The sequence below is a fragment of the Capra hircus genome, chromosome 13, assembly GCF_001704415.2.
Source record: "Capra hircus breed San Clemente chromosome 13, ASM170441v1, whole genome shotgun sequence".
Taxonomy (NCBI): domain Eukaryota; kingdom Metazoa; phylum Chordata; class Mammalia; order Artiodactyla; family Bovidae; genus Capra; species Capra hircus.
In genome coordinates, this window is record NC_030820.1 from 29,513,569 (window position 1) to 29,537,587 (window position 24,019).

Below are 24,019 nucleotides of genomic sequence, written 5' to 3' on the forward strand. Positions count from 1 at the left end.
AGCTCCTACATTTGAATGCTTGGAAAGTAGTCAGTTGGGATTTAAACTGTCCAGCTTTTGGTTTCTGGTCTAGCATGTAAAAAGCTTCGAAGTCACCGCTCCATCTGAGCAAGTAAAATGCTGAACAAACTGAAAAATCAACAACTCTTCTTAGACGCATAAGAGCAGTGAGGTCACAGGGCACAGTGCTGCCTCCACATTGGAGAGACTCTCAGGCGAATGCAGAGAGACACAACTTCTCAGAGCAGCAGCTTCCATGGGAACCAGAGCAGGGGGCAGGGAAACCCAGACTGTATTGCTGAAGTGCAGGCAGCTCAGGGTGGACAACACTGAGAATTAAACCCTCCAGAGGTCCAGTCACTAAGGGGTGGAGGCAGGGCCATGTTTGTGAGTTTTTTTCTCCAGTATCTCCACAGTGAACATCAGAAAACAGTTTCCTCCTGCCTCTGGCAGAGGTGAGGAGACAAGAAACCAATTAGAAATATACCGGAGCACTCTATTCTCCCTAAAAAGGTCTGCCAGGAGAAGGTAGTCAACCAGAGATAACTGGGGTATTATCAGAGTCTAACCTGGAGGAAGGGAAATACCCAACTTCAGCCCACTTTAGCCATCCTGTCTCAACTCAGAAGCATATGTGAAGCTCACAGTCTAGAAGAATAGGCTCATTAAAAGACTGAGAGCTCAGACAGCTCGTGGGAATCTGGTGTATAGTGCAGGGAGCTCAGCTCAGCACCCTGTGCTGACCTAGAGTGGCTGGATAAGGGGTCGGTGGGAGGGAGGTCCAAGAGGGCTGTTCAGTTCAGTCACTCAGTCGTGTTTGACTCTTTGCGACCCCATGAACCACAGCACACCAGGCCTCCCTGTCCATCACCAAGTCTCAGAGTTTACCCAAACTCATGTCCATTGAGTCGGTGATGCCATCCAACCATCTCATCCTCTGTCATCCCCTGCTCCTCCTGCCTTCAATCTTTCCCAGCGTCAGGGTCTTTTCAAATGAATCAGCTCTTCACATCAGGTGGCCAAAGTACTAGAGTTCCAGCTTCAACATCAGTCCTTCCAATGAACACCCAGGACTGATCTCCTTTAGGATGGACTGGTTGGATCTCCTTGCAGTTCAAGGGACTCTCAAGAGTCTTATCCAACACCACAGTTCAAAAGCATCAATACTTCTGTATTCAGCTTTAATTAGAGTCCAACTCTCACATCCATATGTGACTACTGGAAAAACCATAACCTTGACTAGACGAGCCTTTGTTGACAAAATGATGTCTCTGCTTTTTAATATGCTGTCTAGGTTATTCATAATTTTCCTTCCAAGGAGTAAGCATCTTTTAATTTCATGGCTGCAATCACCATCTGCAGTGATTTTGGAGCCCCCCAAAATAAAGTCAGCCACTGTTTCCCTATCTATTTGCCATGAAGTGATGGGACCGGATGTCATGATCTTTGTTTTCTGAATGTTGAGCTTTAAGCCAAGTTTTTCACTCTCCTCTTTTACTTTCATCAAGAGGCTTTTTAGTTCCTCTTCACTTTCTGCCATAAGGGTGGTGTCATCTGCATATCTGAGGTTATTGACATTTCTCCCAGCAATCTTGAGTCCAGCTTGTGCTTCTTCCAGCCCAGTGTTTCTCATGATGTACTCTGCATAGAAGTTAAATAAGCAGGGTGACAATATACAGCCTGATGTACTCCTTTGCCTATTTGGAACCAGTCTGTTGTTCCATGTCCAGTTCTAACTGTTGCTTCCTGACCTGCATACAGGTTTCTCAAGAGGCAGGTCAGGTGGTCTGGTATTCCCATCTCTTTCAGAATTTTCCAGTTTCTTGTGATCCACACAGTCAAAGGCTTTGGCATAGTCAATAAAGCAGAAATAGATGTTTTTCTGGAACTCTCTTGCTTTTTTGGTGATTCAACAGATATTGGGAAGAGGGATGAGATGTATGTGTATATACGTATAGCTGATTCATTTCATTGTGCAGCAGAATCTAGCACAGCATTTTAAAACAATTATACCTCAATAAAAAAAAATAATAAAGTATTATAACATCTACAAATTATTTTGAAAAACTTTAGTTAAAAATGATACAGGAAAAAAGACTGAGATCTAATCACATAAAACATCACCTGCCCCAGCTCCCGGCCAAAACCTACCACCATATTAGTATAGGTCTATTTACAGCAGTTCCTTTTACCCAGTACATCATGCCTGGCTATCAAAGGAATTACAGAACATACTAAAAAGCAATATTAAAAAAGCCATGGCTTTTGCATCTCTGTATTAGCAGATGGATTCTTTACCTCTGAGCCACCACATAATCAGAAAATATTCTATTATCATATTTAAAATGAAAACTAGTAGCTGTTCTCAACATTAGCTGAATAATATTAACATTGCCAAAATACCTGTTGTTGACAAATGCAAAAATGCTAACTTACAAGATACAGGTTGAAAAATAAAAATGTAAGTTGTTGATTTCAAGTTAATATTCATGGTTTGAAATTTAGTGTAATGTATGGGAATATGGCAATCTATAGCATTCAGTGCATTACAAGTCTTATCTTGACACCCTAAGCCATAAGAACACCTAGTATCCAGACCTTGGTTTCTAGATACCATTCTTCAATACAAAAGAACTAGAGCTCTTTGAAGATGGTTGATTCCAGGGAAAATGAAAAATGAGCTTGCAGTATCTTATGTTATCAGAAAGTAAGGAAGATGCTCATAAAAGAATGGGAAATGGTGAAGAACACAGGAACCAACTGGATGGAATTACTAATGGCCAAATATAGGACAATTCAAGCAACAAAAATAAATACAGTAATGGATTATAGCCCATGAAATAAAATATACACAAGTTAACACAGATAAAATGGAATAAATAAATAAAAAAAATCTTTTTATTATATTAGAATTTCAATTAATAAGTGTAGAAGGTATGATGGAAACAGAAAATCACAATGCAATAATAGTAATGGTTGTAGGCAAGCATCAGCAATGAATGCTAAGATTAGTGGGCAAATGTATGATGAAAAATAGGATATTTGCATAGTCTCATGGTATTTCTCCAAAAGTAATTATTATGCAAAGGGAAAACCAGTAACTTTACAGTGGGAAACCTGGTTGATAGACATCACTGCAAACAAGTGGTCAGAGTGCAAAAGGACAACAGACATCGTGTGCCTTCTGCTGGGATACACTGGGAAGGGCATCACATTTTTGTGGTATTCTTTCCAAAAATGGGCTTCCCAGGTGGTTCAGTGGTGAAGAATCCACCTGCCAATGCAGGAAATGTAAGAGACGTGGGTTCGATCTCTAGGTCAGGAAGATCCCCTGGAGGAGGAAATGGCAGCCCACTCCAGTATTCTCACAGAAAATTCCATGGACAGGGGCACCTGGCAGGCTACAGTCCATGGAGTTGCAAAGAGTCGGACATGACTGAGCATGCGCACGCATCACACACACACACACACACACACACACACACACTCACACACGCGCGCGCGCACATATGCACATTTGCTAAAAATACAGAACCTCAATCTAATGAGCAAACATCAAGCAAACTTAAATTCAAGGACATTCTTCAAAATGTCTAGTCATACTTTTTAAAAGTGTCAACTATAGGTATATGTGTAATAAGTCACTTCAGCTGTGTCCAATTCTTTGTGACCCCATGGACCGTAACCCGCCAGGCTTCTCGATGTCTGGCTCTAGGTGATCACATCTTGATAGTTATATAAGACGCGAATATGAAGGGAAGCTGAGTGAAGGACTCTCTCTACTATTTTTTCAACTTGTCTGCCAGTCAAAAATTATTTTTAAGAAAAAGTTAAGGAAAAATCTTGTATGATTTTATTAAATGATTTTTTTCAAAGATGGGTCCTTAATAATCTACTCAATATTACAGAGAAATCTGGCAGTCAGTCAGTCTAGCCCTTGGATTACAGAATCAGGTTTTAGAGTTTAAAAAGACCCTTGGATAAGCATTCCACATCACTTTCAGGTGTGGAGAGTAAGACCCAGAGGCACTGAGTTACTAAAGTCTTTGTTCTAGAACTCGTCTTTCATCTGTCTATTCAGTTTTACGTCTACACTGCTGGATTGAAATCCAAGTACTTTCACTTGATTTAATTAATTAAATTTAATCTAAAATTATAAGCTATTTTACAAGAAACATAATATTCTAATATCTAATATAGTTATAATGAAATTATGAAAATCTTGCTCAAGAAGAACACAATGTTTTGCTTTTCATAAAACCTTGAGTAGCACTTTGAGAAGTAAAAATAAACTTTGTAAGATTGAATTTAGTTCAAACTACAAATCAATTTCAAGGAGCTCAGGGTTTGATTAAAATTCATTATTCCCTTTGGTTAAAGCCATCCTTTCATTTCTTCTTGCATGTAAGTTTGCTTGGGTGTTTGCTCACATTCTCACACACACACACACGCACACACACACAGCATTCGTTAAAATATGAAATATGATAGGTCATTTTATGTCATTTGGCATAATTGTCTGAGATGGCTCCATGATATAATCATGTGTATTAGGGGCCAGAGCAAGACAATGATAGTCTTGGCACTCAGCCCATGTTTACCTTCAGTTTTTATTGCCGGTAAGATTTGTATTTCTCAGCAAAACCTTTTCCACCCTACAGAGTCGACTATGCATCTACCAGATGGCCTTGTTATACAATCAAGTTTAATGGGATTAGACCAGATCACTGAATTTTAGAGATTCTTCACCACCACAGCTATTTCTTCTCTGAAATGCTATCACTCAAATAATGTATACAAGATACTCCTCTGGTCAACTTGAGTTTTAAAAAGCACCAACATAGATACCTGAACAAATTTGCATTTTCTTTTTCCAAAAAAAGAATTCGGGCACCAGAAATGAAAGTACTTAGGACTACTATTTATGTATGTATGCGATAACAATATTTATTGGAAGACGTCTTAAAAAATACTGTGTGGTTAAGCAAGATGTTAGGAAGATTATTCCAAATATTTCTAGAGTAGAACTTCTATGTCTCTATAGCTGAATCTCCCCAGGCTGATCTATTATACTCTACTTTTCTCAGGTACACTGGATCAAAATTCCAGGGTCATCTTTTTATAAATATATTTTTAAAAAATATATTTATTTATTTGGCTGTGCCGGCTCTTACTTGTGTCGTGTGGGATCTTTAGTTGCAGCACGTGAACTCAGCTGCTGCATGTGGGCTCTAGTTCCCCGACCAGGACGCCTGCTTTGGGAGCACATCCTTAGCCACTGGACCAGCAGGGAAGTCCCCAGAGCCATCTTTAACATCACTGCTTATTCACCCTCACTGCCTCTATGTTCCATCAGAGCCAGTCTTTATCGAGTCTTGCCCATTTTCTTTACACGATTCCCTCAGTTCCTTCCTTTTGGTTGCCGTTATCACCCCAGTTCAACCCCAATAGATACTGACAATGCTGGATATATGAGAGGTGGGTTCAATCCCTGTGCTGGGAAGATCCCTTGGAGGAGGACATGGCAACCCACTCCAGTATTTTTGTCTGGAGAATTCCATGGACAGAGGAGCCTGGCAGGCTACAGTCCATAGGATCGCATAGAGTTAGACACAACAGCAGCAACTTAGCATGCATGCACATGGCCAGTTAACAATGTTATAATAGTCTAGGTGGTCAGCAGAGTGACTCGGCCATACATATATATGTATCCATTCTCCTACAAACTCCCCTCCCATCCAGCCTGCCGTAACAGGAATTTGATATATGGTTCTCAACTTGGCAGAGTCCCAATAACTATGTTCTTGTTCTCATATTCCTGTTTGTCAGGGGCAGGGGAAGCAAATGAAGTAGTGCAAATTAAGATTGGGGACCATGGACACTTAACAAGCAAAATAAACCATGGGCATTGAACAAGCAAAAGAAAATAATATCAGCTAATGTGTGTAAGAAAAAGACTACCTCCAGGGGAGTGGGATGAATTGGGAGATTGGGACTGACGTTTATCCACTACTGATACATTAACACATATAAGACAGATTACTAACGAGAAGCTATATGGCACAGGGAATCCTATTCAGTGCTCTGTGGTGACCTAAATGGGAAGGAAACCCCAAAAAAGGAAGGATGTATGTACACGTATGACTGATTCACTTTGCTGTACAGCAGAAACTAACACAACATTATAAAGCAACTGTACTCCTGTAAAAATTAATTAAAAAAAAGAATATATCCAAAATATTTCATTGTTTTAAAGACATGATTGAAAGCTACTGTTTATTAAACTATGCTCTATATAATCTCATAGTAATTTAAACTTCATTTAATATTACATCAGTTCATTTCAGTCCCTCAGTCGTGTCCGACTCTTTGCAACCCCATGGACTGCAACATGCCAGCCCTCCCTGTCCATCACCAACTGCCAGAGTTTACCCAAACTCATGTCCATTGAGTCGGTGATGCCATCCAACCATCTCATCCTCTGTCATCCCCTTCTCCTCCTGCCCTCAGTCTTTCCCAGCATCAGGGTCTTTTCAAATGAATCAGCTCTTCACATCAGGTGGCCAAAGTATTGGAGTTTCAGCTTCAGATCAGTCCTTCCAATGAACAGTCAGGACTAATCTCCTATAGGATGGACTGGTTGGAGCTTCTTGAAATCTAAGGGACTCTCAAGAGTCTTAACACCACAGTTCAAAAGCATCAATTCTTCTGCACTCAGCTTTCTTTATAGTCCAATTCTCACATCCATACATAACTACTGGAAAAACCACAGCCTTGACTAGACGGACCTTTCTTGGCAAAGTAATGTCTCTGCTTTTTAATATGCTGTCTAGGTTGGTCATAATTTTCCTTCCAAGGAGTAAGAGTCTTTTAATTTCATGGCTACAATTACCATCTGCAGTGATTTTGGTGCCCTCCCAAATAAAGTCAGCCACTGTTTCCACTGTTTCCCCAACCTATTTGCCATAGATGATCTCATTTCATCCTTATACCAACATACTACTATTTGAGTTTACAGATAAGGAAATTCAAGTTCAGAGAGGGTAAGGAATTGTCTTATTCTTATATAGCTAGAAGATAGCAGAACCAAGTTTCAAACCTATACTGTCCATCTCTAGAATCCTAGAATGCAGTTTTTCAGTGTCTTATGTGGTCCATGTCTGGAAGTACAGTAGCTTTGACTATGTTAGTCAGACGAGCCATCATTCCTCCTCTAAGCCATTTTACAACATTTTATGAAATTCCTCTCCCAACCTAGAAAGTGAGAGCACATACAGCCCAGTGAAGTTGGTATTATTGGTCCCATAATACCAGATAAAGAGGCTTCCTAGGTGGCACAGCGGTAAAAAATCTGTCTGCAATGCAGGAGAAGTGGGTTCTATCCCTTGGTCAGGAAGATCCCCTGGAGAAGGAAATGGCAACCTGCTCCAGTATTCTTGCCTGGGAAATCCCAGGGACAGAGGGGCCTGGTGGGCTACTGTAGTCCTAGGGGACACAAAGAGTCAGACTCAGCTGAGTGACTGAGCAAATGGAAGCTCAGAGAAATCAATCAACTTTCCATTATCACACAGTTTATCAGTGACACATGGCAATCTGAACCCCGACAGTCTGATTTCCCTTCCCCTTCACAGCCATTTTGCCAATTTTAACATGGTTGTGTTGATATTGGTTTGATGTTTTCCCAAAGGGAGTAGTGTCATCCAACTTTACCCCATGTACTCTCCTGCTGTATGTGTATACACACACACACACACACACACACACACACACATGTATATACACATATAAGTGGGAAAGTGAAACTGAAAGTCACTCAGTCACGTTTGACTCTTTGCAACCCCATGGACTGTAGCCTGCCAGGCTCCTCTGTCCATGGGATTTTCCAGACAAGAATACTGGAGTGGGTAACTGTTCCCTTCTCCAGGGGATCTTCCCAACCCAGAGACTGAAGCCAGGTATACAGAGGAGAGAGATTCAGAAATAATATTCCAAGGAATATGAACTATATTTATCTATGCAGTGGCTGGCATGGTTTGGGCTCTTAATTATCAGGAGTAACACTGGCTGTAGTTGTAATAATGTTAGCAACATAACTGGGCCATGCCTGATTTTTGCCAGCATTCTTTTTTTCCCTAAGACAAGAAGACTAAGTGTCTGGTCCTGCCCAAACACAGAATATCTATAACTTGCAGACAGATGTCATTGAAACCACCTTTGCATGTCTATGCTTTTGATTATTTCAAGGTACTAAGTGATCTGATTTTTAATCAGTCTGGGGGATGAAATAGCCATGTGAGTGAGTGAGTGAGTGAAAGTCGCTCAGTCGTGTCTGAGTCTTTTGTGACCCCATGGATTGTACAATTCCATGGAATTCTCCAGGCCAGAATACTGGAGTGGGTAGCCTTTTCCTTCTCCAGGGGATCTTCCCAACCCAAGGACTGAACTCAGATTTCCCATATTGAAGGTGGATTCTTTACCAGCTGAGCCACAACGGAAGCCCAAGAATACTGGAGTGGGTAGCTTATCCTTTCTCCAGCGAATCTTCCTGACCCAGGAATCAAACTGGTGTCTTCTGCATTGCAGGTGGATTCTTACCAGCTGAGCTACCACTTAGTTATGATTAACTGTCTGTCTTTCCTTGCACAGTACCCCTCCCCCAAATCTGCAGAGCACAGTGTCTAGCCCATAGTAAATACGACTACATGTTTTCTAAATGACCACAGATGCCTCTGGCATCACCACTCAGAGGCAATCCACAGAAAAGAGGCTCAGGTTGGTTTGACGGCTGAGTGAAGAGTAAATAAAATGCTGGAGCTCAGCTAGTAGGTTAGGGTTAGGATTCACATCCCTCTATTGTGAGCATGGGAAAAAGGCACTCCTGAGCAGCATTTCTCAAAGTACAGTCCTGGGTAAAAGCACAAATCCCTGAACCCCATTCCAGACCCAGGAAGTCAAAACATCTGAATGGTGCGATGCATTCAGCTGCAGAATCCCATGGCTAGAGGAACCTGGCAAGCTGTGGCCCAGAGGGTCACAAAGAGTTGGGCACAATGAAGGCAACAGCACACACGCTTGTAACAGGCACAACAGGTAACTGGCGTCATGCTGTTTCAGAATCTGCTACTCGGGATGTGGTGTGAAGACCAGCAGTGTCACCAGTGAGGGTGTCACCAGGGAACGTGCTGAAAATGAGGAGTCTCTCTCACCCACTTGACCTACTGAATCAGGATCTGCATTTGAACAAGATGCCCAAGTGGGGGAATCTTGCTTAAGATCATTAGTTCCCTGCCTGGTTGTACACTAGAAAGACCCAGGTCACTTAAACACATGACCGTGGTCTGAGTTCCACTCCCTGGAGACTCTGAATTAACTGCTCTGCAGGGTGACCTGAGTATAAGGACTTTTAAAATTTCCCCAGAGGATCCTAATGTGTAGCCAAGATTGACAACCACTGTTTAGCAGGTACGAGGAGATACTCCCTAGGAGAAGAAATTCAATTTGTCAAATGGATTTTGAAGCTCATAGAAGGGACAATGATCTGAAGACAGATTTCTTTTGATTTGAAGGAGCAAGACCCCAGAGGGAAAGAAAACTGCATTTCTTTATAATTTCCCGAAAAGACTGACTCGTTTGGAAAATCACAAGACAGATCATGGAGAAGGAGAACACCGAGTTTGCAAAGTGAACTACAGAGTCTAGGAAGCATGCCACCCAATAACCTTTTAGGGGAAAAGAGGGTTTTTGCTACAATACTTCTCAAGCAAAACCCAAGAAGATTGCAGCCCTCTTAGGTGCTGGAGTAACAGATGCTTGGGTGGAAAATTAGCAATGGCCAAAGGAAGAATAAGCTTAAAGGCAGCTTCTGAAACTTGAAGACCCTGACCTATGAGTCCCAATGGTGGCACAGAAGCACCTGCTGAGGGGGAACCAGAAGAGCCCAAAATAGGACAAGGAGGAACCAGGACACATGGAACTTTTGAGCAGCAGCCACTGTGCAAACCACTGGATTAATCACTGAAGCTTGAGCAACATGTCAAACACTGAGAGACTGGGCCATTCTTCAGCCAGAGGCCAACAACTGCAGGCTATGTCCTTGGTCCAGGAACCCCTTTCTCCATCCCTGGACAAAAGGCTCCCCACCTTTGCTGTTCCATTCCTTGGCAGAGTTGCTGCAGAGGGAGGAAAGAGAGAGTCTTGAATCCAAACACATATTTACCCAAGGGATATTAAGTCTGAATCTAGATGTGACTGCAAGATTGAGGTTTTCCAATACCACAGTGGGAATGGAGGCTTGAGGATTAAAGGGCATTTGCTTATAGAAAAATGAGGAAAGTTCCATGTTTGATTCCTGAAATATGTCTGCAAATTTCCAATCTGCTGCACTAGCTAATAGGATCTAGTCACCTGCCTATAAGGCAGTTTTCCTCTCATTAGGTCCCTGGGGACTTGGTGTTAAGACAAAAAAGCTTCTTTGAATGGCATTCATTTTATGAGAGGATGTTTGCAAGAGGATGAGGATGAAGGAAAATGTTACAAGATAATGAAGCATAAGCAAGCCATCTATAGCTGAGAGAGAACTGGGGCCAGAACTCGGGTCTACTAACTGAGATGTACCAATGAACTCTGAAACACTCAAGACTATCTTGAGGTTAAGAATCCACCTAAGCAGCATCCTGTCTTAGTACAGGATATTTACTTATAGACAGATGGATACACTGCATTAATATCATTAATTACTGTAAAGTGAATCAGCCTCAGTGGACAAAGTTACTGACCAGTGAATGGCCTCAAATGACCATTTGCTGATTGTTAAGAAGGGATGAAAAAAAGATGTAAGTAAGAGATGACACAGTTTGGGAAGAAATCACATCGGGAATCTAATTTGGGGATTATTTAAAATTAAGTATTTATGAGACTCCCCTCCCCCAAAGAAAACCTAACCATCATTGATTAGACTAGTATAGTAAAACCTAAGAAAGTAAATTTCACTAGATGCTCTTGAAATTGCCTCAGCTAGAACACATTCATATACAATATAATTCTACATCTGCTATGAGCCCACTACAGTGTTTATGTTAGTGACATGAAACATTTCTGGCAAATTTATAAGAATTTGTTGTAGTATCCTTTCTGCCCAATCCAGAGGGGAGAAGAAAGTAGAAGGATTAAAATTAGTAATGTATATTTCAGCAACCAGTTTCTTGGAATGTTGCCCCAAGCCAGAGAAAAGCTCTACATATGGAAAATACTCAATGAGGATAGAAGTGATGGAAAGAGATAAGGTCTCAATAAATGGTCAAAACTGTCAGTGAACTATTAATGATCTCTAAGTATTTGTTGAAACCATCTTGAAATAACCAACACAAAAGGCAAAGTTCAGTTCAGTTCAGTCGCTCAGTCGTGTCCAACTCTTTGCAATGCCATGAATCGCAGCACGCCAGGCCTCCCTGTCCATCACCAACTCCTGGAGTTCACTCAGACTTACATCCATTGAGTCGGTGATGCCATCCAGCCATCTCATCCTCTGTCGCCCCCTTCTCCTCCTGCCCCCAATCCCTCCCAGCATCAGAGTCTTTTCCAATGAGTCAACTCTTCACATGAGGTGGCCAAAGTACTGGAGTTTCAGCTTTAGCATCATCATTTCTTCCAAAGAACACCCAGGGCTGATCTCCTTTAGAATGGACTGGTTGGATCTCCTTGCAGTCCAAGGGACTCTCAAGAGTCTTCTCCAATACCGCAGTTCAAAAGCATCAGTTCTTCGGCGCAGAACTGAACCACAAAACCAAGAAGTCTAATGTTCTCTGCTAATAACCCTGATTACTGAAACAATCCTTTAAGAAAAATCCGTACTCTCTGACAGCATGCATAAAACATGAATTATCTTGCTGTGCTACATGGATTCCTGATGAATCCTCACAATGAATTAGGCAATCAAGAATTGTTTACCAAAAAGAACCAGTTCCTTTTGCTTTGCTTTAAAACAATCTATCTTTGGACAACCCCCAAACATGGGTGGAAAATATTTATGCTCCCAAACCATGAGTTTTAGGATAGAAATGTTGAGGTTCATAAGTCAATTCATAGAACTATGAGCTCAACAGGGAATTATAGGGTTAAAATAAATCAGTCTAAAAAGAACTCTAACGTAAGCTGTCTTGGTAGATGGAGACCAGATTACTTCGGGTTTCAAATAAAAATTTTTGCTACAAAGTTGAAAAGTTTTATGTCCAATGAAGTTTTTTTTAAAGCCAACTTGCTTTCTTAACATCATCTCTTGACAGGAAAAGGAGTGTTTGTTTTGTCTGTCTTCAGACTCTCCTGAAAGTTGCTCTAGAATCGTACCCAAAGAACCTGTGCCATGGGCAAGCTCAGGCTGCACAAGAGAGCTGCTTAAACATACTGTGTGGTCCAGAGAATGGTCCTTTCTAGGAAGCAGACTTTGTCATGCAAAAAGGAAGAAAAACTTACCTGGGTAATCATTCTTGTCTATGTCTGAATCTCCTCTTAAAGTAAAGCCGAATCCAGAAGGGACAGCCTGGGAGGCCCATACTCCTTGCAGAATCTGGGAAGGCTTAGTGTTTAAGCCATTCTTGTTCCCGTTGTAAATGAGCACTTTGCCTCTTTGATCCTTGCCTGCAAAGGGTGCACCAATGGCCACGTCTGCAGACAGAGACACATCATTTCTCATTAAAGAAGAATCTTAGAGAATTAAGTACAAACAGCAACAATCCAAAGGGCTTCTTCCGTTTTCCAGAAAAATGTGTAGGACTACAGCATGAGGAAATTATCCATTGCCTTTCATCCATCCAAAAAATATTTACCAAGTGCCTACTATGTGTTAGGTACAGTGGATTCAATGGTGAACCAGACACTGATTTTCAAAAGTTTATATTCTAGTGCAGGGAATAGACAGTTTGAACAAAGCAATAATCAGGGGGGGACTTCCCTGCCCTTCCAGTGGTTAAGAGTCTGTGCTTCCAGTGTATGGGGCACGGGTTCAATCCCTGTTTGGGAAACTAAGATCCCATTTGCTGTGCAGCATGGTTGAAAGCACACACACACACACACACACACACACACACACACACACACACAAAGAATCAAGGAAAGATCGAAAAGTGACGATCTTAAAAATACTGATGTGATGGAGAGTGACTGGATTCTTATTTTAGATGAAGTGTTCAGACAAGGTGTCTGTAAGGTTGACCTAAAAACAGAAGTCTGGGGACAAGATGAAACGAACCATGTGGAATCAGAAGGAAAAGCAGTCCAAGAAGAAGGGAAGACTGTATAAAGGCCCAGGGATGCAAGGAGCTTGGCCCTCCTGAAGAGCAGCCAGAGGGTGGTCTACGTGGAAACTTAGTAAGGGATGGGGAAGAGTTGGGTCAGAGCACCGGGCTGGATAGACCAGTTGAGGCACATTTGCAGGGCACTTAAGAGTTTCTTGTTAAAAGAAATAAACATATTTTTTCACAAAGATTATATTCTTGAATGATGACATCATCCCATGATGTAGGCAAGATTCATTTCATAGTCAAGGCCTCTGAGAAACTGGGAAAGAGCCCTATTGACTGTCTCCAACTAAACTTAGCACTAAATGAAAATGACCTTCTGTGTTCAACAGGATTGTTCTAAACAATGCACCTAACTAACTGAAAATCCTATTGTGTTCAACAGGATTGTTCCAAACACTGCATCTAACTACTTAGGTTTATATGAAAGAGAGTACCAATAACACAATAACAGAACAATTCTGTGTCATTCATCTGTTTATTTTTGTTCCTAAGTAAGTCTGATAAGACTAAATAAATTGTAAATTGATTTTTACTATATAACAAGGATCATAAATCCACTTTCACTTAACAGGTAAGGGTAAACTCTCAAAAAACTCAGCCTGTTGCAGAAAATAAATATATTCTCAAATGGTAGATGGAAAGGGGTACTTTTCTCATATCCTCTGAGTCTATGAGTTGACATCTGTCCCCTGGTTTCATCCCATTTTGGCATCATTTTAAAGATACCAAAGCTCAGAGGGGCAGAACCCCTTTTAGGTCATTATGAATGTCTCTCTTAGCTCTTAAAAGTATCATTAAAGGTTTGAGAGAAAAGACAAAAGAGAAGATAATGAAAAAGATGATTCCACCAATAATTTAGCATTATTTATTTCATGTGGTGTTCAGGAATAGGGCAGTTTTTGAAAGCAACAAATCAGTTGAAGATGAACTTGTTTTTTTTTAGAAAAAAGTTCCCTGGAACCATGAGTTTTTAATATGCCTTTATGTTTTATGGTGCTTTAAAAGTTACCATACATTGCTGAGACATGTTTTTCAAAGAAATCATAAAAGTACATGACCATGTGCCAAAGGTATTAATGAATACTTTGATTTGATGAGAATACTCCCTAAGCTCTTTTGTTGGAGCAAAATCCTGTTACTCCCTTGAATGTCAAGAAACCCGTTATGCCTTGGTCCTTAATTTAAAGGTCCTGAAAATGTATGCAAAGTTTTGTGTGAGCTGTCATGTTTTACTGAGGAGAGGGTACTTAGAAGGCATTCTAAGTTTGATCCCTGGGGCAGGCTCCTTTGTCCATGGAATTTTCCAGGCCAGAATACTGGCTTGGATTGCCATCTCCCCTCCAGAGGATCTTCCTGACACAGGGATCGAACCCGCATCTCTTGCATCTCCTGCACTGGCAGCTGGATTCTTTACCACTGCGCCATCTGGAAGCCCCAACAACTATATTAGCCCAAACTAAATAGAGCTTAAATTACCTTGGAATTTTAGATAATTTATTAAAGACCAATCATAAGAACTGTTTCACATACAGCACCGTGAAATCTGTTGCTTACTTCATGTAACAGTAACATGATCTTATGGCGCATAAGTAATTTCCATGCAGTGGTGTAAATTACCATTGTATCCATCTTGGTTCAGGTCTCCTAAATGTGCCACAGCACTGCCGAATCTCCCGAAAACCTCAGTGCCTGCAAGCACCTGCGGGTCTCTGAAGATGAGGGCGCTCTCTTGCAGATACAGATAAACTTGCCCTACCTCTCTGGGGCTGCTCTCAAATTCACGTTCCATAAAGAGAGGTGCCCCAATCAGTATGTCATCCATCCTGCAGGGAACAGAGAGTGAGAACAGCACAGACATGAGCTGCTTTTGGGTAGACTTCTAATCAATGAGATGGGGACATTTCCACTGGTTTATTTCCTTTTCCATGAGACATTTTACAGTCATCATATTTCTTTCATTGCTTTGTTATGTCTTCAGAATAGAATGCCGTAAGAAAATAAGAGTTGCTGAATTATCACACTGAACCTTTCAAACTATGTTAAAAATGACTACTTTAAGAAAACCACAGATATTTCACTCTCTTCAGCTTTTTAGCCTATTTCCAGGAAACGTACTTACACAAGTAAAACATATCAGAAAGACTTAACTAGGTTTTTGAAAACATGGATGAGAATTTGTCCACAATTTATTTAATTGTACATTCATATTATGAAGTTTTCTTGCAGTGATAAGGTTTAAAATAAAGCCTATCCTCCTCTTTTCTTTTGGCACTTCATTTAAATAAAACAGAGGCCAGAGAAGGTTCTCAAAATGGCTAGAAAGGCAGAAAACAAAATTTTCCTCCCAAATGTAGATTTAGGTTTTTCCTTTGTGAAAGTAGATATTATCACAGAAAACTAGGAGATAATTTTTCAGACTGATTACATTTCAAGAAAGAAATAGCAATTGATTGCTGCTCGTGGTGGTTGTTCAGTTTCTCAGTCATGTCTGACTCTTGTAACCCTGTGGAGTATAGCCTGGCAGGCTTCTCTGTCCATGGGATTTCCCAGGCAAGAATAGTGGAGTGGGTTGCCATTTTCCTTTTCCAGGGGATCTTCCCAGTGGGTGCCATTTCGCTTTTCCAGGGATCGAACCTGCATCTCCTACACTGGCAGGTGGATTCTTTACCAACTAAGCCACTAGGTAAAATATTTTCTTAAAAATATTCCAAATGCATTTGCTCACTGCTTCCATAGTCTGGGCCAAGAGGGAGGTAGGGATTGGGGTTGTTCCATGCCTCAGGATTTTCCTTGGAGGAAAATCTTTATTTTCTTATTTATTTATTTTTAAAATTTCTGTTATTATTATTGCCAGGATGAAGAGGTAGTTGTTAAACACCTAATTGTGTGTGCTGCAGCCTTGTAGTTCAAAGACATCTAAATCCCCTGGTTCTCTAGTGCAGAGATTGATGGGGACCATTTTCCCATTCTCCAAAGAAGGAACAGAGCCATGCAATTGGTCCCTGAGGACAGAGACATGGCAGGGGACTGGCACATTGCCTCACTGTGTTTCTCACCACCAACACTGGGGAGTTCTAGAAATGCAAAATTATTCGACCTATCATTGTGAAAGATTAGCACATCCATGTGATCTTTGGATTCTTGGAGGATTATGACAACATTGATTTATTTTCATAGAGATACAGTTCCCTAGATATTTAAGTGTAAGCCGTCTAAAATGTTCTAAACGCCAAAAAGGAGAAAGACATTTGTTCTCAATTTATAATTGTGTTCTCATAAAGCTGAGAGACAATAACTGTCTTGGATTCAATTGGTTCAATGTGCCTTGTAGAATATTTTGCACTTAGTGTCAATATTATTTTATGTTAGCAATAATACTACTTAACTGTCACAGTATATATTATTGTTTAGGCTGGTGTTTTAAAATCTTGATTTACAACTCATTAGTGAATTGTGAAGTCAATTTAATGGTCTTGACAAGCAATTTTGAAAAATGAAATAGAATAGAAAATATGAGTGAATGCATTGCACATAATAGAGTAAATACTGTTCCATGAAACCTTTTGTTTCAGTTGTGTGTGTATTCTGGGTTGCAATGTCAAATGTATTTCTAAGTATGAACCCACAGGCCAAAAAGCCACTGAAAAACTCTTGCAGTAGGCCATGCATGCTATTAGCCTATTTCAAAATTTATTTTTCAAATCCTTTTTTTGAATAGACTCAATTCAAGTTTAAAGTTTAACAGTATTTAGTAGTAAGGATGCTTTTCACTGAACTTCTGAAAAAGCAGTTGTATAACAGCTGGGTACTATTCTAAAAATATACATATATAATATTACTTAATCTCAAAAAGAACAATGATGAAGAAATACTATTTATGATGAGGTTTTCACTAAAAGCCACCTTCTCTGCTTGGGTCATGTGGAGGTTTGGATGAGATCTAAGGTATAAAAGTAGGATATATACACTCAACTTCATCTTATCTGAATTGTCTAATATTTCAGCATAGTTTTCTTTCAGTTTCTATGTATTTATTTGTGTCTCTTTTTTATGTCTAAAAAAGTATTTTGTCCACTCTAATAATATAATGTAAGGCGCAGGTTCTCATCCTTTCATGTGTTGTTAGAGACAAAACATTATAAATATTTTTTCTGAAGAGAAAAGCATAAATATACTGAGAGAGGTAGGGGATGAGGGAACCCATCAATGAGAATATTCATTATGAAGAATCTGAATCTAAGTTTTCTACAGCCAAATAGTATTTAATATGTTGATTTAACTTTAACCCATAAAATTTTCCATTTCTTCTTCTTTCTCAACAGTTCTTAGTGTATGCTAATACCCAAGACTGATTTTCAGAATGTAGTTATTTATTAAGAGAAGGCAGGTTAGGAGGCTTTATATTAGAATTGATATCTAATCAATATAATTATTTTATGACAAGCAAAAACTAATATGGCTTATCAATTACATTACAGAAATCAATTTAATCTGCAGCTTCTTTATGCTTTAATTTTCTAGATTTTCTACTTAATCACATCATAACGATTTCTCCTCTATGACAGAATCCACTTAGACTAAATCTGGCACCAAAACACAGTTATTCAAAGCTGCTTCCTTTCAAATAAATTTCCTCTAAAGTGCTCTCAAGTTAACCAACTGCTAAGAATCTCTAAATTTAGCTCCTTTGAGATCTGCTGAGGCTAGAACAATCCAATGGATTAAATTGTATTTCTGTGAATTTCTGAAATAGTATAAATACTAAAAGGGTCAAAAAGCCATAAGAAAATAAAAAACAGATCTGCTTAAGTTCAAGAGGAAAATACTATCTCCCTTTGTTGTTAAGTTTGTCCAGAAATTCCTAACAGAGTTTACACAGAAAGACTTCATTGCTCTGGCTGTTTTAAGATAACTAAACTGAAATTAATTTCAGCAGCTTGTGAATATTTTCAAAACAGTCCCAGGCTTGACCCTATCAATGACCAGTCAGCATGCACACAGCTGTTTAGTCTAAATTTTTGAAGCCCACTTCTGATACCTGGGTGTTTCTTTAAATAAAGAAGATACTGGGGAAATCCTCACCAGTTTATTAATTTGGTTACATTAGTTAATGACACCACCTTTTTTCCCCAGTGGTGGGTTTTGAAGCATTTGTAGGGACTTTGCTTTTGTTGCATAGTAGATAGATAGGATGACATGTTTACTAGGTGATCTCACATACACCAGTACTTAATTATCCCTCAGATGGAGAAAGGAAAGTCTGCTTCAATCCCACAGAACCTGGGTCCTAACTTCTGAACCGTGAATGATCAATTAGCTCGATGATGTTCTTAACCCTAGTCTGAGTCACTGCACAACATTCACTCGGGTCCAGGACTTGAAAGATTTGGGAAAACTAGAGATCGGGTAAAGAATAAGAATTAAATTTCAATTCTAATATTGAACTCTGCTAAATAATGTTCACTTATCATTCCTTAATCACTGATAAATGCTGGGAAAGCTAGAAAGGGCTTTGTGAATTTAAAAAATTTTGGGAATTATAGACTCTCTAAAATTATTTATGAGTTAAACTAATGACAGTGAAATACAGCAACCTAGTATGCCTAGTTTTAATATAATCCAACAAACTGATTTTTCTTATAGGCCATGACAATAAAAACCATTGATAACCAATTTTTTTTTAGCATCATTAAGGACAATATTAAAGTTCTTTGAGTGAAAATAACTGAAATTATGATTTTATATTTTTGTAAAGTAGAAGTCTGAATTTCTTTATAAAAATAATGGAAACTAATAAAATGCACATTTAATAAACAGATTCTCATCAAAGCCAAAATAGAGTAAAGACTTAAACAGGTTTAAGTGCTAGAACAGAGCTGGTGTTAAAAGGATGCTCAACAGATATATGTTGAATGAAAGAATAATAAAAAGATATTTTCCAAAAGATACAAAAGTTACCAAACTTATCTCCAATCATACGCCATCACATAACAAATAAAGTTCATTTCTAGCTATATTGAGGTCATAGCTAATGTCTATCAACGATGTATCTAAAGTGCTTAACCCAGATCTGGGAACACAGATAAGATTTTTCAGAGCTGTGCTTCTTATGAAAATGTAAGTTCCATGAAAGCAGAGCCCGATTCTTTCTTATTCATCGCTACATTCTGAGCACCCAAGAACTATGTCTGGTATATAGTAGGTGCTCCAACAATACATGTTGGATGGGTAATCAGTTCATCTCAGTTTATTGGTTTTCTTATTTAATCATTTGTTCAACCTGTCAGGTGCTTTTAGTGGATCAGAGAGATGCTCAATAATAAGTTTCTTTGAAGTAATGACTTAAACACAACCATAATTTTTCATGCTGTTTGATCCAAGTTCAACTGTAATTTACTACCATAATCTGAAAAAATAGCATTATTATTTTACCTTCTGCATGGATGTCTCTAGTATGCAATAACAGGAGAAACAATATTTATATGCAAATATTTTATGAATAAATCATGTGCTAAAAAGAGAGATAAGCAAATTCCTCAATGGTTCTGGGTTTCAAATGGCCAAGGACTATTCAATTCATGAAATTAAAGATAAAACTAAGTAAAATAGTGTTTTCTTAGAAGTGCAGATGTGGCAAAGACATTAAAAAGGATGATAGAGAGTTCTTCAGTAGTTATATCCTCTTGCCCTGAACTAAAAAAAAAACAACAACAACAAGAGAGCCTCTATTTTGTTGAGGAAATATAGAAGGATGTATTTCATGAAGAAAAAAGTATAACATCTTTAAGGATGACTATAATATTCAGTGAGTGAGGAAGTTCTTATAAACTTACCCATCATTGTTAACATCTGATACTGCAACTGTATATCCAAAATAACATGCCATCTGCAAAGAAAAACCATAAATAACATATTTTGTGTTCAAAAAGTCATCTCTCAATTTTCCCTGAAAGATTAGCTACATTGCAGCACATTTTTTGCATTTAAATTCATAGACCCTTAGACATGGACAGAGTCTTAGAGTCATTTAGTTTAACCCCTGACCTAACGCATAATGAATGCTCCTCACAACAGCCCAGACATCTGCTCGGACAACCTCTGGAGATGTTCAACAATCAATCCATTCAATTTGCAGATACAACTTTTAGAACACTTTTTGCTAAAACTGGTCCTTCTATAATATCTAGTCCTCAATCCTCCTGCCTAGTTCTGCAATCTTGAACATCACAGAATAAATCTAATTCCATTTCCATATGAAATCTCACATGGAAATGATTGCAGCCCACCATCTTGCTTACAGATATGTGATACCAAAGAAAAGATGACCCCTCATGAGCACACTGACAGAGGTTAAGCAGGACAGACACTCTCTGCTTTGGTCTCTTTGCACCATTGAAGCATAAAAAGGTTTTCATTTGTGGCTAAACCATGTCTCAGTATCAATTCAAACTGAGTTTATCATCTGTGAAGGTTTCTAAGTCATTTGTGAGTGTGACCAGTATACCTAATCTCTCCACATTCTAGCTCTTATATTTTTGTTTTTCAACCTACGCTTTCAAGATTTATAATCTTTTCAGATTTGGCCCATAGTTTTTGCCTGCCAGGGTTTTTCATTCCCACATTTGCCATCCAACACCTTAGCTTATGTAGCCTCTGATCACCTCCAAATCTAACCAGCCTATAGCCTGCTGTAAAGTGTGCTCCATGGAAGGCAGAGATCTTGGCCTGTGTTGCTCTTGTTTCTGCACTGTCTGACCAGGTGTAACTCAGGGTAGGTGCCAGATACTCTTTGCAAAAGAAAGAAATAGATGAGTTAACAAGTATAACACAATAATTTAATTCTGCCACCTCTTTTCTCTATTCCAAACATATACAGTTGTTATAGGAGGTGGGGCCTTCGGGAGTAATTAGGTCATGAGGGTGGAGCCTTCATGAATGGGATGAGTGTCCATAGAAAAGGAACCCCACAGAGCTGCCTTGTCCCTTCCTCCATGTGAGGACATAGTGAGAAGTTGGCTGTGAACCAGGAAGCAGGCTCTCACCAGACACAAAATCTGACTACCCTTTGATCTTAGACTTCTCAAACTCTAGAACCATGAGAAATAAATGTTTGTTGCTTTAGCCATCCAGTCTACAGTATGTTTATGGACTAAGCCCCAGGGACCAGGTGCAAAATTCTCTTTGTTGAGGAAATGAATGCCTCCTTTGACTGTGTCATGCAGTAATTCAGTTCTCTCACATCTTTTCTTTATTCCGCACACATGTAGTGAAATTCTTATTCCTGTGTGGCACTGTGACCTCACTCAGAGGAATTTCATCATTTATGTATTAAATTCTGAGGTTCAAGATTGAAGAACTAGGTGGTATTGAGGATGAAAAGTTACAGAAAGGCTGAATTTAACAATGTTTAAGGAGTTTTTAATGATAAAAATGTAAAACAAAAAGACAATAGAGAAGTCTTGCCATATTTTCATACACCATTAATTATCACCACTTGAAAATAGTTGTTCAAAATGTATAAATTCACCCAATTGCACAATCATCACAGCCTTATATCTCTGTATTTACCACAAGAGTCTTATGAGAGACATTGTTAAATGCTTTGTTGAAAACTGCACAGTCATGGATAGACTAAAGCCCCAGTTGGGGCAGAAATGTCAAAAATGCTCCGTATTCTTAACAAAAAACTATCAAAATTGCTTGACAAATATATGATTCCAAATTTCTGTGTCTAGCTAAGAGCTGAGCATTTCAGGATCTTAAACCTGGATGCTTCTGGGATCCAGCAGGCCAAGACAGTCACTTGGCCAGATTCAAATGCGAGGCTTCTAGAAGCTCCAGAACCTGGGTTGGTGGTTAGGAGAGAAAGTTGGTGGCCTAGAGAGACTAATTCAGTTCAGAATTGCCTCTCTAACACAACAGGGCCACATTCATCGTTTAAAAAAAATGTGACAAATTTCAACAGGTCATAAGACCCAGGAAAACCCAGAGTGGGGGATGAAGTGTGACCCCAGGTCATGAGGATACCAGCAGCCTGCTTTCAGAGAATTTACCCATTGATAAGACCCTAGCCAGTGACAGCGGGTAAGGGGCAAAAATCTAGTCCCTGGGAGGAAGGGACCGGAATCAGACACTTTGTCATCTTCCATATATTTTGGGGTTGGTGAGGGTTCCATTTACTATGAGGGCAGGAGGAGAGTCCAGACCCGTTGATTCCGACCAATATGTGGAACCCAGAAGAAGCTTTTGTCTTCTCAGAGGGAAGGCGGGTACCCAGAACTAATCACCAGGCAGATTACATACAGGACTGCAACATAATAGGACTGATATCAGATTTCAGCAATTAGTGGCTTTTTGGAAAATTAATTAGGGTATAGCTGTTTTACAATATTGTGTTAGTCTCTGTTGTATGATGAGGTGAATCAGCTGTATGTATACATATATCCCCTCCCTCTTGGACCACCCTCCTACTCCATGCCCCATCTTATCCATTTAGGTCCCCACAAAACCCTGCGTGCTATATAGCAGCTTCCCACTAGCTTTTAGGAAGCATATTCTGCCTTTACATCACCTAGCAGTATCTGGGATCATCATGGGCACATACTTGTTTATTAATTAACTGTTATCTCCTCAACTGCCTCCCCTGTAGTGCTGCGTTAGAGTTGGGATCTTGTCTGATACATGGTTACACTCCTACTGCTTAGAAGAGTTTCTAGAACATAGTAAGTACTAGGTAAATATTTATTTTATGAATGAATAATATGAATATTATAAGAGTGACATTCACTATTTGACATTAAAATGTCTTTACCTGTTCACCAGTGAAATTCTGGATAAAGGTCATATCTGTAGAGTTAATGATTGAAACCTGAAATCAGAGAAATTAGATAGGTTATTTCATTTGGCATAGAACTAGAGAACTTTTTTAAATGTATAACTTAAATCATTTATAAATGTTTGTGGAAAGTCATAAATGGTTAGCTCTATATGTAAAAAAAAAAGTAAGCCTATAGAATGATCTTAAAAAAAATTCAATTGAACTTTTTATTTATGGTTTCTGGAATCCTTTCTGACAGAATGCAAGTCACTAATTGGATGTAAAGAAATGATATTTGAATTCAAGAATGCTGAGAGCAACTAATTTGATGGTCAGTTAATCTAATCAAAAATTTAGTCTAAATTTCATTTCTGTACATATGCTATTATGGGACATTGATGATTATGGCTTCTTGCAAAAAAAAAAAAAAGAAAGAAATTTGAAAGTGTTATACATATAGCAAAAATATTCCTTTTCAACTCTATACAGCCAGCCTAAAATCTATAGTTATTACAGACTGACCAGACTTTTAAGAAGTATTTTAAATGCTTTTCTTTTCATAAGATCTACTTATGTTCTTTTCCTATTTTTATGGCAACTAGTGTAATGGGTGTGAATAGTAGCTCTCTAAAATTCATATCTTTCCAGAACTTCAGAAGATGAGCTTATGGGTCTCGGTAGATGAAATAAGTAAAGTTAAGGATCTTGAAATGAAATCATAGTGGATTTAGGGTGGGCCCTGTGTCCAATGGCACCCCACTCCAGTACTCTTGCCTGGAAAATCCCATGGACGGAGGAGCCTGGTGAGATGCAGTCCATGGGGTCACTGAGAGTCGGACACAACTAAGCGACTTCACTTTCACTTTTCACTTTCATGCATTGGAGAAGGAAATGGCAACCCACTCCA

The 24,019-nt window shown here is 39.2% G+C and overlaps 1 protein-coding gene across 2 annotated transcripts in view; it reads right to left on the minus strand.

Moving 5' to 3' along the window:
• ITGA8 (integrin subunit alpha 8) overlaps positions 1-24,019 on the minus strand; it is a 196,493-nt gene that overhangs the window by 123,858 nt on the left and 48,616 nt on the right. For both annotated transcript variants that reach the window (XM_018057147.1, XM_018057148.1), the window contains exons 10-13: positions 23,107-23,163; positions 20,129-20,181; positions 14,913-15,118; positions 12,469-12,660 (exon numbers count right to left, since the gene is read on the minus strand). In XM_018057147.1, the coding sequence (XP_017912636.1) occupies positions 12,469-12,660; positions 14,913-15,118; positions 20,129-20,181; positions 23,107-23,163 (508 nt within the window). The remainder of the gene's footprint in view (positions 1-12,468; positions 12,661-14,912; positions 15,119-20,128; positions 20,182-23,106; positions 23,164-24,019) is intronic.